Source organism: Colletes latitarsis, chromosome 1 (assembly GCF_051014445.1).
Source record: "Colletes latitarsis isolate SP2378_abdomen chromosome 1, iyColLati1, whole genome shotgun sequence".
NCBI classification, from domain to species: Eukaryota; Metazoa; Arthropoda; class Insecta; order Hymenoptera; family Colletidae; genus Colletes; species Colletes latitarsis.
Window position 1 is genome coordinate 45,824,247 of NC_135134.1, and position 13,267 is coordinate 45,837,513.

General features: G+C 38.5%; 2 protein-coding genes across 6 annotated transcripts in view; one reads left to right on the forward strand and one right to left on the reverse strand.

Annotated features, from left to right (window-relative positions):
* Positions 1-5,405, forward strand: part of Fhos (Formin homology 2 domain containing) — a 272,839-nt gene extending 267,434 nt beyond the window's left edge. For all 4 annotated transcript variants that reach the window (XM_076770966.1, XM_076770992.1, XM_076770985.1 and 1 more), the window contains one exon: positions 3,705-5,405. In XM_076770966.1, the coding sequence (XP_076627081.1) occupies positions 3,705-3,778 (74 nt within the window). In that variant the 3' untranslated portion in view covers positions 3,779-5,405. The remainder of the gene's footprint in view (positions 1-3,704) is intronic.
* A 1,301-nt stretch (positions 5,406-6,706) lies between these two features.
* Fkbp14 (peptidyl-prolyl cis-trans isomerase Fkb14) overlaps positions 6,707-13,267 on the reverse strand; it is a 110,523-nt gene continuing 103,962 nt past the window's right edge. The window contains exons 3-4 of one of the 2 annotated variants that reach the window (XM_076763060.1): positions 12,638-12,762; positions 6,707-10,115 (exon numbers count right to left, since the gene is read on the reverse strand). In XM_076763060.1, the coding sequence (XP_076619175.1) occupies positions 9,939-10,115; positions 12,638-12,762 (302 nt within the window). In that variant the 3' untranslated portion in view covers positions 6,707-9,938. The remainder of the gene's footprint in view (positions 10,116-12,637; positions 12,763-13,267) is intronic. The other variant, XM_076763064.1, reaches the window with a different exon arrangement.

The window sequence follows — 13,267 nt, forward strand, 5'->3', positions numbered from 1 at the left end:
AGCCAAAATTGGAAAGTGGTAACAAACGCGTCCAGAGTTCGGAATATCGTAGTACAACTCGCCTAATTAACGCGTTTCATCTACATCTTTGTCCTACGGTTTGTTTTCAAACTAATTATTCGGGAAATTAATCAGCAGGAGGTCTCATAGAAACTGTTGCTATGCTCTCGCACATAGTAGTGCACGAAAGTTTAATTTCTACAATAATTAGAAATTGCCGTGTACGTATTAGATAGTTCACTGTATAAAACAGAGGATACCTTTATCTAATTATTAAACTCTTCAGAGACGAATCGTTTTCTTCGAAACAAACACAAATTTAATCCGAAATTAATTCACGCGATCTATCAGCCTTGCAACGATGTTGCTGTGCTAAATCATCGGTTAATTGTTTTCACATCATGATACACAAAATAATAAAATGAGAGATATCCAGAAAGAGTTACTGCAGTTAATACGTCCTTCGAAGAGTTTCGAAATATTTTTAATCGATGAGTTATTCCAACCAAAAGAAAGAACGTAATTAGCTTAATCCCAGTTTCACAGTGCAAGAAATTAGATTGCAAGTAGGAATGCCGGGTATCGAAGGGGCGTAATATCATTATCCGTAAGCAACCGCACTGAAAACAGGTTCTCAGTAGTATTCCGCGTTATCGATCCCGTGTTTACAGCCGATAATGAACCCCTAATTATCGAGAAACAATGCACGCGTACTGTTTCCTGTTCGGTAATGACCTGGATAAATTCGGTTTTAATAATTCGATCGGATTCGCGGCGATAGCTGATCCGAATCTCCCGCTTCCTCGATCGTCGTTTCGCGATTCTCTGTGCCTCTGTTCCATTTGTCTGCGCGTTATTCTACATTCCATCCGATCCGTGGTCGTTGGACGCAGTTGATCGAATCACGATGTTTTCATGTCGTTCGTGACCCCGTGTTTTGAAAGCAAAGCATCGAAAACAACACCGTGGCTGATAAATGAAATTTACCAATTAATCGATCTCGTCGATAGATCTCCCAAAGTTTTACTTTTACCGAAGTTTTCGTGAAACGTTTCGAAATACGTCATCGTTTCCGACAGTCGATGGTTTCGTTCGTTATTTTGCGTCTGGGCGATGGGAAACTTTTCAAATTAGCGGTCCCCGGGAATATTTTATTGGTTTCTCGTTAAATAAACGTTATAATTGGCCGATGGCAAATTTGCCAAGTTTTCAGGACACCCCGTTCAGCGTGGGATACAGATATAGGTCGTCAAATAGAAGTTCATGACATTTAATTTAAATTAATCAGACCGCGGTGAAATGAGATTCCTTCGATGAACGAAATCGAGATTAAATTTGCGTCGAGGGATTCAGAAATATTAAATAGCAAGGAGACACTCGGTATCAGGTTTTAAAATAGATTCGTTTCGACCTTATGTTCGTTCTTAATAAAATCAAATCGTGAATTCGATATTGATATTCCACTTTCAGTGACAGCCAATCGTTTCGCAAAATGTCCACGGAATTTTGGAAAATTAATCCGCGCTGATGAACCAGCGATATGTTGCCTGACGAGTAATTAAGTAATATAATTAAATAATTTCTACGAGTTCGATCGCACAAACGATGGATTAAACGCGTTTCCTAAAAGCGACCGCTCCGCGAAACGGTGAGCTGCCAAACATAATGCGAAATATTTTCCACGGCAAACAAAAGGACCGCCGAAAACGGTATTTCGATAATAACGATGATCAGCTTTGCGCTTCAAAATTATTCGATTCAAAGGCTGCGGACACACGCGATAATTTTCCAAATTCATTAACCACCATTCAGAGTTCTAAATACAGGTGCAAGCGTTTCATTTATTATGTTATACAAACGCAGCGGCGTTGATGACAGACGAAATTCTCATTAACGCGACCAAACAATTTGCGCTTGATGGGTCATTGTCTTTTGGAACGTCTACTACTGGCACGTTTACTGGTTTCGATAAGATATTTAATCCCCGAACAAGAGTCGATGAGACAGTAGCTAATAATAAATAATTTTTGATCGAATAAAACTCGATTGACATTTCAAGACCGTTGTCCCCTTCTTTTTAAATTCGTTCGTTAAAATAAATATTCTGTTCGAAAGAAATTATTTTAATTAATCGAAATAAAAAGACGAGATTGTCAGAACGAATACAGGTAACTTTGTCATATTGGAAGAATCGATTAAAATATAATTCGGATCGCGGAGGTTTGGTACGGATTCTGTAAGTAGTTGAGCGTAAAGCAAAGCCTGGAACGTTCGTTTCGAGCTTTGCAAAACATCCATTACCGGTCGTTCGTCTCTGATGAAACCTACGAGCAACGCGAGTTATTTGAGAACACACAACGAAGCGAGGGAAACAAAAAAAAAAAAAGTACAGCTTGATTCAGCGGCAGGCAGCTGAAACTGGAGTTGCAGCAAATTCTCTGCGAATAATTAAGCGAGTATTATGTTACAGGTGCGACTGTTTATACGCAACGTTTCTACTAGCGATCTTAACAGTGCGGCGCATTGTTACCGGATACATATAGATCCTGTTAATTACCAGCCGTTCCCAGTGCTATAAGTTTGCGTCTATTAAACAATGTATCCCGAACGAACACGGCGAGATAGGATCTCGAACAAACTGACGTACCTTAGATTAGCCGTGTAGATAACCGCAACAATAATTATGCTTAATTGTCTGTCGTTCTTTTCAACTCTATCGCATGCAAACCTGTTTTTGCATGACTACTTCCAAGTGACGTGTTTCGCTAATATATTTCCTGAACGTCGATGAACATTTCGTATTTAGAGAACTTTTAATGTTCGAAATGTTACTGTTTTTTCTAGGTACATGGGAGCCAGAGTATTGAGAGTCTGTCTAGTTTAGAGCAGACGAAATTAAACAATGTGTGTTATAACAAATAATTTACTGAAACAGCCTTGTATCTTGAACCTTATCGTTTCATCTTGCTTGGTATATTTCTTTTTGGATAGATAAAATAAAAAAATAATAACATTCTTAAATTAGAAAGTGAATAATGTAATGTCTTCATCGAGCGTTAAAGAGAGACTTTTACAAATATCGAGTTGATTTTGAGACTCGCTACGTGTGCGTGTCACATTTCAAGTAAATCGGTCCATCGATTCTCGAGATATTGCGTCAACTCGCTTGAGAAATATTATCGCGAGAGAAACGATTTTGAAGTTTCAGCGTACAATGTTTGAGTGCATAAAGTGTTCAAGCACCAAGCTTTACGACACTCAGTTTTTCAAATTTCATGACGATAAATCATGCTGTCAAGATTCGATTCTTCGAGACATGAGATTCAAGAGATTCTTCTTTTTTTGATACCTTCAAACTGTATAGATCTTTTAATATATTTCGGAATATCAAAATATTGAAACTATTCTATTACAATATATTCGATATATTAATTGGAATATCGAAATAAAGCGTATAGATTTTGAGGTACAGAATTATTGACACAGAAAATTGAAATACCCAAATATATCGGTGCACCGTTGTATTGAATTAAATTTTTAAACATCGGTTAACGTATCGTGCTACGATGAACGACGGAACAATAAAACGCTTCCCGAAATACGAAATGTTCACGTTTTCAATATTGCTTGCAACTCGTGTCGATTTATATTGTGCTTTCGTTGATTTCGTTTCGTTGTAAATATCAATTACGTGTATTGTGCAGTGCGTAGAACGCTAAAGAACGGCCTCTCGGAAGAGGAGAAGAAGCACATCGCCGCCTACATCAAGGGCTACTGACTGTGATAAAACTCGAACACCGTAAACTCGTCCACGAGAAATGAGGATAGCCAGCACGATCATCGAAGCTCTGATCGAACGTTGATGACACGGCCAGGACATCGCGATTTGACGTAGGCGCAACCCCTACGACCGTAACACGATGGAACAACCCTTCCAAGGAATCGCAGAGATACACCAAGGTTATACGTTAAAAGAATTATATATACATACACACACATATATATATACATAAATATATATTTCGATCGATCTTTCTGCACGCTGGCAGGAAGCTATAGATTTTATCAAATTCGTCGCGAGACGAAACTCGAGGCCTTTCGTTCTATTTTTCACTGTCGATACGCGCTCTGTCGTTCGTCCTTTCGAACCAAATAAATCGCCTGTCTGGTGATTAAACAAAACAATCGGGCATAGAAATTCTGTCACGATCGAAGCTACGTACAACTAGCTTCTGCTCGATCGGATCGGTTTCAGATCAGACGAACGTTCGATTAGTTTCCAAAGTAGAATATCCGATGGATTTATATCTTTTCTCGTTCCCATGAAAATATTAGGACACGACGATTCGCGAGTGGAATTTCGGTTGAATTTTCACAGAGGTATTTTCGATATTTGTGTATAGAAGATCAGCAGCTGTAAAAATTGAACGCGTATTCGATACGAGCGTACGATGGAATACAAGAAATATTTTTAAAATCGACGCAGAAACTGTATTTTCAGAGTTTAATTATTTTGTGTCTTTCGAAAAAATTCTATTTCCGTTTTTACCCAAGGTGACATTTAGCGATAGACGAACGGACGTATTTATTCTATTATAGTCGACGTCGTAGTCGCAGGAAATATACTTTGAGCGTTAAATTCCGTTCCCTGCAGTCGCGCAATATTGTTGACAGAAGATGAAAGAAAAAGGAAAAGTACGCGACGATCAGTCAGGCGACTTATTCGCCAAATCTCGTTGCAAGGCGACTTCTGGCAGCCTGTGAGCTACGTAGACGAGCTTACGGGTCAGCGTTCCGCGTCGCGACAACTTTGAAACTTATATCCTCTTCATCTTCCACGACAAAAAAGAAAACGAAAAAATAAACGAAAACAAGAGAAACTTTTTCGGATGCGTCTTCCGCGGCGACGGGTCTCGAGTAATAAATGCTCGCACGCGCGGACGGAAAGCATTTTTCAGGCGATTCCCTCTTGCATGTTGCATGAAATGAAAATTTCAATGGCGGTTCGCGGGACATCTCGAGAAAGCACGAACGACAGAGACGTAGAACGGACAAACGTGCAAACGCGTGCCTCATCGACGAATTCTTTTAACGACGATAGAGAAACCACGAACGAGATCGAGCAAACGTACATATTTTTTCGTACAACGTGAATTACAATGCAAAATGTCAGTCGAGTTCGCGATCTACGAACCATCTGTCCGACGCGTACGTAGCGAATTTCGACACCCAGACGACGAGAATTTGTAAAACGGTGTGATTCGTTCGACGGGAGGAGCAACTTAATTAACTTAACCATCACCTTATTAATCGCGTAGCGTGCCCTCGCGTACGCGAGATCATTGTAAGTTTCTGCGGTAAATGATTCTTCAAATAAAATTGCGAGCAGCAGCAGTGTATCATCATTGATTCTGTGTGTTTTTCACCCCTTCGTTTTCTATCCCGTTCCGTTTGCAGGAAGCGTTCTCGTACGATCGACGCGTCGGGTATTGGAAAATACGCGGTAATACCAGGTAAGTGTGCATTGTATGCATTCGTTCAGCTACGGAAACGAGGAATACTCGATCCCTCTAAGGCAACGGTTTCCAAACGTTTCCAAAGGCGCCAACTTTGAGAAAGAAGTCAATATCTGCGACCGAGAAGATTTAAAACGATGCAAGAAAATGTTCTTCAACCGTTCTTAACGCTAAACGAGACAACGTACTTCTAATTTTTGCATTCTATATATAGAAAGTTGTGTTTTGAAGTTTATAAGAAAGATATCTCTTTTATGTTATATTTTTTCTTAAAGCATGCATTTTAAAAATCTGTACAAAAATATTCAATGATTTTACTCTAAACGTCCATACTTAGTTAACTTGGTTAACTTTCTACAGAAAATTTTCAAACTACGTCGCAATTTTTTAATTTTCATCAAGTTGATACTGTAATTAGTTCCAGAGAAAATAATTATTTACGAAAAATGCTTAAATAAACATAATCCAGTTTTATTGGACACCGGTCGTAGAGTCAAAGTAAATATCAAAACAAATATAGAAGACAGCATAAATTATTCTGGTTGATATACTATTTTATTTTCGTTAAAATAAAAATATTCGAAATAAAAAGCAGTAGAACTGGAACTCGCAACAGCGGAAACAGAACAGAAATATCGGACATCTGGACACGGAAACTACGCCTTGAATTGCAAAATGTAAGTTTGATTTCTTTTCCTATAAAGAATTTTCTTACACGATTCTTCGGTTCTTTCCTTACTCGGAGAAAATCTGTTGAAGCTATAGAGTGAAACATAGAAATATTAGATAATTCGACGATACACCTGCTATTTAAAAAATCTTTTACTTAAAATTTTACAAATATTTCTTTCATTTTCAAGGATTCTGACAAACCGACAATCATTGCTTCTAGTTTTCTTGGAAACCTACCCGTGCCCGATTCTCCGTAATAAAAAAAAATCCTAAACGCATCGTTGGAAGTTACGAAAATAATTTAAAATTAATTTCACGCAGGAAAAAGAATTTAATGTCGTAATTGACAGAATTCTCAGACAGAAAAATCAATTCTGTTGTCTTTAGCTTTAATGCCGTAAACAACTCGTAAAGCCGTAGTAAATCTGCGAGACGCGTTCAAATTAGAGACCCGCCGACGCTTACTCGGCGGTGACGTGGGGATGGGTTCGAGCGTCGCGCGAATAAAACAAGCCGTATTATATAACAAACTGTGCACGAGACACACGATTTATTATTAACCTTCGTCCAACTTTAACGACATACAATATAATGTAGTAATAAAAACGTATCAGTTAAAAAGTGTAATAATGATAGGCGGCGATCGTGGGAAAGAAGAATCGCGTCGATGCGATCGCCGTTCATCTCCACCACGCATCCTCGAGATTGCACCTCCCTCGTGCGATCCTACTCCGGTCCTGGATACGTCTCTCGCGTGAAATTCGCGGCCTGAGAATGCCGGTGGGGGTGGGTGAGGGGGTGAGGGGGTGAGTGAAGTTTTTGGCTGCCGGTGCAAAAGGGACGTTCGAGGGGGATTCAAAGAAGGATGAAAAGGAAGAAGCTTTCGACAGAGGGACAGAACGTTTTCGCGCGTGATTCCTTTTTAGCACCGTTACGCCGATGCGCTTAATTAATGCTAACATCTATAGTCGTGTAGAAAAACCACTCTTTCTCTCCCTCCCTTTTTCTCTGTCTCACGCATATATACTTTATCGCAACATTTTCTCCTTGTCTGTTTCTATCTATATTTGTATAATTATATTACGTAGAACAGCCTCGCTTCGCGCCAGGATTTCAATCACTCGGAACAGATGCGCGCGCGTTCCTCGTTATTCGATCGTTCGGCGCGCGAATTCTTTTTTTTTTTCATCTTCCGTAAATGTACATGTTTTCCGGGACGCGTTTGGATGAAAAACTGTGTCTCTGACCGGAAACCGTGAGGGACCTCGGGAACTTCGTCGTTTCGTTTTGTTCCTTCTTCCTCTTCTTCCACTGTCGGTCCTTGCTCGGATTATCGACTTTCCCTCGCGCGAAATACTTCAGCAGAGGGTAGATAGGCCTTTTATCGAGTTGGAATGGGTTTGTACGAGCCACGACACACACGAGTGTTTGTGTTAGCGTTCTCGATAACTTCGAACGGATCCTTCTTAAATGATCTAATGATTCTTAAGACGAACAAAGTTTGTCTTCGAATGTTCAATGTACGAATCACGTATAGGGTTCATTTTAAGAATCATTACTATACGCCCCTCGTAAGGGAAATTCCGATTTGAATAAAACTTTGCGCAAACGTGGAGCGTAATGAATTATGCGAGGAGAAATTTTTGTTTATAGTTCACTTTGAAAGGGTGAAATCAGCCCTTAAAGTTTTCACATTTATTAGTTTTTTGGATATGACTTTGCAACGATACGGGATAGCAAAATAATTTCGTACATTTATAACCATATTTCAACATTGTCCAGCGCCACTAAATGATGTTGAAATATTTACCATTCCCAAGGAAACTACAGGAACGATATGGATTTCGGGTATGGAAAGGATTTATGAGAGTTTCAGACGTTGCACTCAATTCAAATATAGATGTTAATTTTATACGTTAATAATATAATCGAAATACAAGCACAATCAATTGTCTGCGCCATTTTTTCGAATACAAATTGTTACAATACAGATACACCTGTAGAATAAAAATAAAATATTCTATAATTTGCAAAGTGCTAATAAAGTAGTAATATCACGTATTCACATGATAACGCAAACAGGAAACAAAAATTATTCCTTGTGGTTTGGATAGAACATTGGTGGAGTTAAAAATAAGCAAATTTATATATTTGTACTGCTGCATACGATTACCAAAAAATACGCCAAATTCTTCCTTTCACGTAATAGAAATAGAATAAAATTTTCCGAACGGTCCGACTTCGATTTTGATGAAACTTTGTACACTTATAAAGCAGCCAAAAATAATCGATTTGGAATAAAATGCTCGTCATTTTTCGTCATTATGAAAATGTCAATAAAATGAAAAATTAAGTTAATAAATTTTTGTTGTTATAAACAAATTATATTTTGTTAAATTTATTAACACCATGTTATTGTACATAAGAAGCCATCAACCTCGCCTATTAACAATTTTTTCGTATGTCTTTCCGTTTTCGAGATAACCGTTTCGAGCCAAAACTTCAAGGGGTGGTTCCACCCCTTGAACTCGACTTACCGCAGCTAAAAAAAAATATGTGTCGATTATTTTTGGCTGCTTTATAAGTGTATGAAGTTTCATCAAAATCGAAGCCGGACCGTTCGCGAACATTTCTTGTTAGAAATATGGGTATAAATGTAGAAAATTGTTTGGTGAAAATCGGACGTAAGAAAAATGATATTCTTTTGCATTTCGACGAATCGTCCAAAATGATAAATGGCAATAAAACGTGGACACAAACTCCCGTGTAGCATGAACCTGTGAAAACTTCTATACCTATCCAACGATTAACTATAGTGCTTTATACCACCCATAGCAAGCCTCTACCATCCCTCGTTCGACGGAAGATCGTACTTTCAATCGAGACGGTAAAAGGCATATTCCATGCACACTATAATAATCTTTTCTATCATCTCTACCAAACCTCTACCGTCGAGTACAAGCTCTCAAAACCCACACTATCTACTTTCAGTCACGCAACAATCTCTACGAGGCGATAAACAGGCTACATGGAAGCATGCATGCGCGATCGATCACTCTTCGATTGTTTCCCTGTTGGTCGGTGCTCTCCCAACGACTCTCTTACGACGGGAAAACGATAATCTGAGCTCTAATTTCCGTTCCTTCCACCGACGATAACGAATCTATCGAAAGAATCGAGCAACGCGTTCTCTATCAAGTAAGAAGCTTTTCCCGGTTCGGTTCCTGCCTGCTGTTCTGTTCTCAGCAGTGCCCTGGGCGCACGAAACTCAACGATATCTTCGATTTTCAAGCTCCCGGTTCTTACTCCGGTTTCGCGATCGGTGAAATTTCCCATTCGCGGAGGAATCTCCGGAAAGAGCGTGCGTTCCCCCGTTCCCAGCATCCGTTGGATCGAAACTCCTGGACACTTTTCCGGAATTCGTTCGGGATCGGTATTGGCCCAGTGTCCTCCTTTCGCGAGAGAAATTCCCCGGGCGAAGAAGAGGGTGGTTCCGGCGTTCCCGGTTCTTTCGTCCGCGTTCCTCGGCTTCCCCAATTTGTTCCTCGAGATTCGGAGGGATCCGCGTGCACGGCGCAGCAGACGAACGATCGATCGGTCCAAGGCCAATCGAGCGTGTTCTCAATGGTGCCCGCGGACCAGACAGGACTCGAGGAGGCGATTCCCCGCGGAAGTGAACACGTGGTGGCGCGAGCCACGACGCCGTCGGCGACGCGATGCTCGGAGACGCGGCGACGCGGCACGAAGACTTCAAAGCTCGTCGTGCTTCGGCCCACTGAACTCGTCGTGGGATATGAAGCCGTTCTTGTCCTTGTCCTCGTGCTGGAAGATCTCCTCCACGAACTTGTCGTTGTCGGCCAACAGCTTTTTCACCTCCTCGCTGCCTTGCTCCGCCTCGACCACCTGCTTTCTCAGGTACTGGCTCACCTGCGCAAAACGAACAGAGATATTTCAATTTCGGAGCGACCGGGGCTGCTTCTCGGGGCCCAGATACCTTCCCTGGTTGAAGGGGGCAGACTCGTGTAAAATGGTCAAACGAGATGCGACGTTTGACAATTTTTTTACAGCATGAGGATTTCATGAAACTTTTCGCCACTTTTCACGCGTATCCTATAACACTTTAAGATAGAAATACTTTTTTTTTCGTTAGGTTTTATCGACCTTGGATGAAATGATAAAGTTATTTCTTATGTGCAGGCTAGTACTATCAGTTCGTCATAGTACTGGACTATTATCGTCCTTTAGAAATGCAAAATTGTCGAAGATACACGGCTCAGAACACAAACAAATGATTCTTGCATTTAATTTCTAATTTAATTATGCAATAAACATAGTTTAAATAATTATTATTACGGAGGATGTTAGTTCGTGCGACGCGTAGTACTATTATGAACAAAATGTCGTTTGATTTTTTATTCTAGATCGGAGGAAAAGAATGCTAGACTGCATATAAGGAATAACATTTATTATTGCATCCAAAGTCGATAAAACGTAACGAAAAAAAAATGTTTGTATCTTGAAATGTTAGAAAATATATGTGGAAAGTGGCGAAAAGTTTCACCAAACTCTTATGTTGTAAAAAAATTGTCAAATATCGCTTTTCGTTTTACCATTTTACCATGAAGCTTCCCTCTTAAATCTTAACACCAGATTATGGATTTACGGATATTGATTTTGCACGTATATTTTTATTGAATCATGTTGATTTCATTAAAATATAGGGTTTCTTTTAATTAGAATACATAAGTTTGCTGTGGTGAATAGGTAAATGATCGAACACTTGTGAGAAACGCGTTAAGTGTCACCCTCTGCTAGCGAACGCCGGAGGTATCGACGAGATTTAATATAAATTTCTAACAAATAATATTTACGAGTCTTTTTTACGCTTCCATAAATCTAGTGTTAAGTTGTTGGAGCGAAAGTGTGTTGCTCCCATAAAATAAAAACTTACATTTATAAAATATTATTAACTGTATTCAAAGATTTTGGAGTAAAGCTTGCACTACAGAGTATTTCGTGCACCACGCGATCATTAATTCAATTTCCTGCACCTCTAAGCAGAATAAAGCAGTCATTCTGGTATCGACAATACGTAAACGAAGTTGATATAGACACTGACAAACTGGAGATTTCGAATATAATAACAATAATCGGGTCATGATATCGTAGACTAAAAGTGACAAGATTCGAGAAGTAATTTTAATCTTATTCGATCAGCTAGAGTGTAATTAATTAATATCTAAGTTTTTGTATATCTTACATATCCATATTTTATTAACTTTCTTTAATTTTAGTCACGAGTGAATGTAATTATGTACAAATTGTATCTGCGTGTTTAAACAATTTTTTTTGTTCTTTTTTTCTATTAATTTATTGATGCATCACTCTTTGAGATTAACTGTAAAATCCTTTAGGAAAATGTTTAATAAAAGTGACTATTCGAATAACCAATCACAAAAATTGTTTTAATTCGAAACATTGCTGTAATCTACCAAATTAATTTTTGTGTTTCTCTTATATTTGTAACATTTTATCCCGAATGAATTTCATAAATGTCCATTTGAAACTTCCTAGCTGGTCTGCATGGAACTTCGCGTTGCTCGTAAATTTAAATATACGTTTCCTGTTGAATATTTCCCTTGAATATCTTTCGGAAAGAATAATATTAATCGTGACAATTTTCCCTTTATTTATGCCGATGCAGGACATGTTTTCGAATAAAAGTTTGTTAAATGTGCAATATTTGATAGTGATTAAGATGAATGGGTCACGATGTGGTGCATTGGTAAAAAAAAAAGAGGTACTGGATCGCTTGCGTTGTTCGTTATAGTTAAAAAAAAAACGTAAAATGTTTCGAAATACAGCTCTCTCCGTTGTGTGCAAAATGTGTAAATGTTAATCCTTTGCACCGGTGTGCAAAAGATAAACCTGGTAGAGACTACTGTTGCGATTGGTCCGCATTTTGATCCGTAAAAAAATGTTGAGATGAACGAAACAAATTGTCAAAGTGAATATCGAGCGAAAAGGTTACATGCAAGTATTTAAAAACGGGAAAAATTGTACCGCGAGTGATTTGCTGGGCTGCAGTTTTGCTTTGATTAAAATTTACACCGTCATTGATCTTCCAAATGCAAAAAAGAATACGATAAATATGCTGACTCATACTATGTCAAAGTTACAGAAAACTTTGTAATTTAATTTCCCAGGGTCTTTTAAATTAAAAATTTGGCGCCTCTAAATGTTACTTATAATTTATGTACAAACTTGTTAGTTAAAATTAGTCGTGCATGGCTACGATTAAAAGTATTAAACACTTTTCAAAAAATTACGATACGAATAATTTAAATTGCAAAACTACTCGATACTTGTTAGAAGCTTTGTTCAATCTACGTTTGTTTCACAATCACCACCACGGATGACCCTTAAAAAGAAATTAAAAGTGATCTTGCCATTGCTCTCACCTCCTCGCGAGACAACTGGTTGTCCTGGTCGCTGTCAATTTCTTTGAACACGTTCGCGGTTGGCGGAGAGTCGCTGATGTTGATCAGCTCAACGTCGAACAACAAAGTAGCACCTGAAATCAGAAACATTAAATTTCGTCAGACATCTGTTCTTCTACTGGTCCAATGGAAGCTTTATCAGATAATTCAAACGTTTGGTTTACCTATAAAATGTAGAGTATATTTAATTACAACGCAGATATATTTATTTTTTAAGATACTAACGTCGTAGAATTTTATAGACGATTAAAAGCGTTACTTTCAGCATCTTCAAAGGTGATTTTAAGTAATGTTCTCGACTTTTAACAAAATTCCTGTCCCTGATATTTAGTTTCTAAGTGAGGCATTTATTTTAATACGCTGGACATTAATGTTTAACAAAATGCATTTATTTTCTAAAAATATACATTCCATTGGTTTAGATATACATGAAGATTTTCCCGAGCATCCTGATTTTTCATTATATTTTATTGATCCCGAAAGCAGGCGACACGCGATAATCAGATTGATTGCTCGAAACCCAACGAATATCCAATACGTCTCTGTCATTATTGATGAAAGACGATGACCATGAGTTTT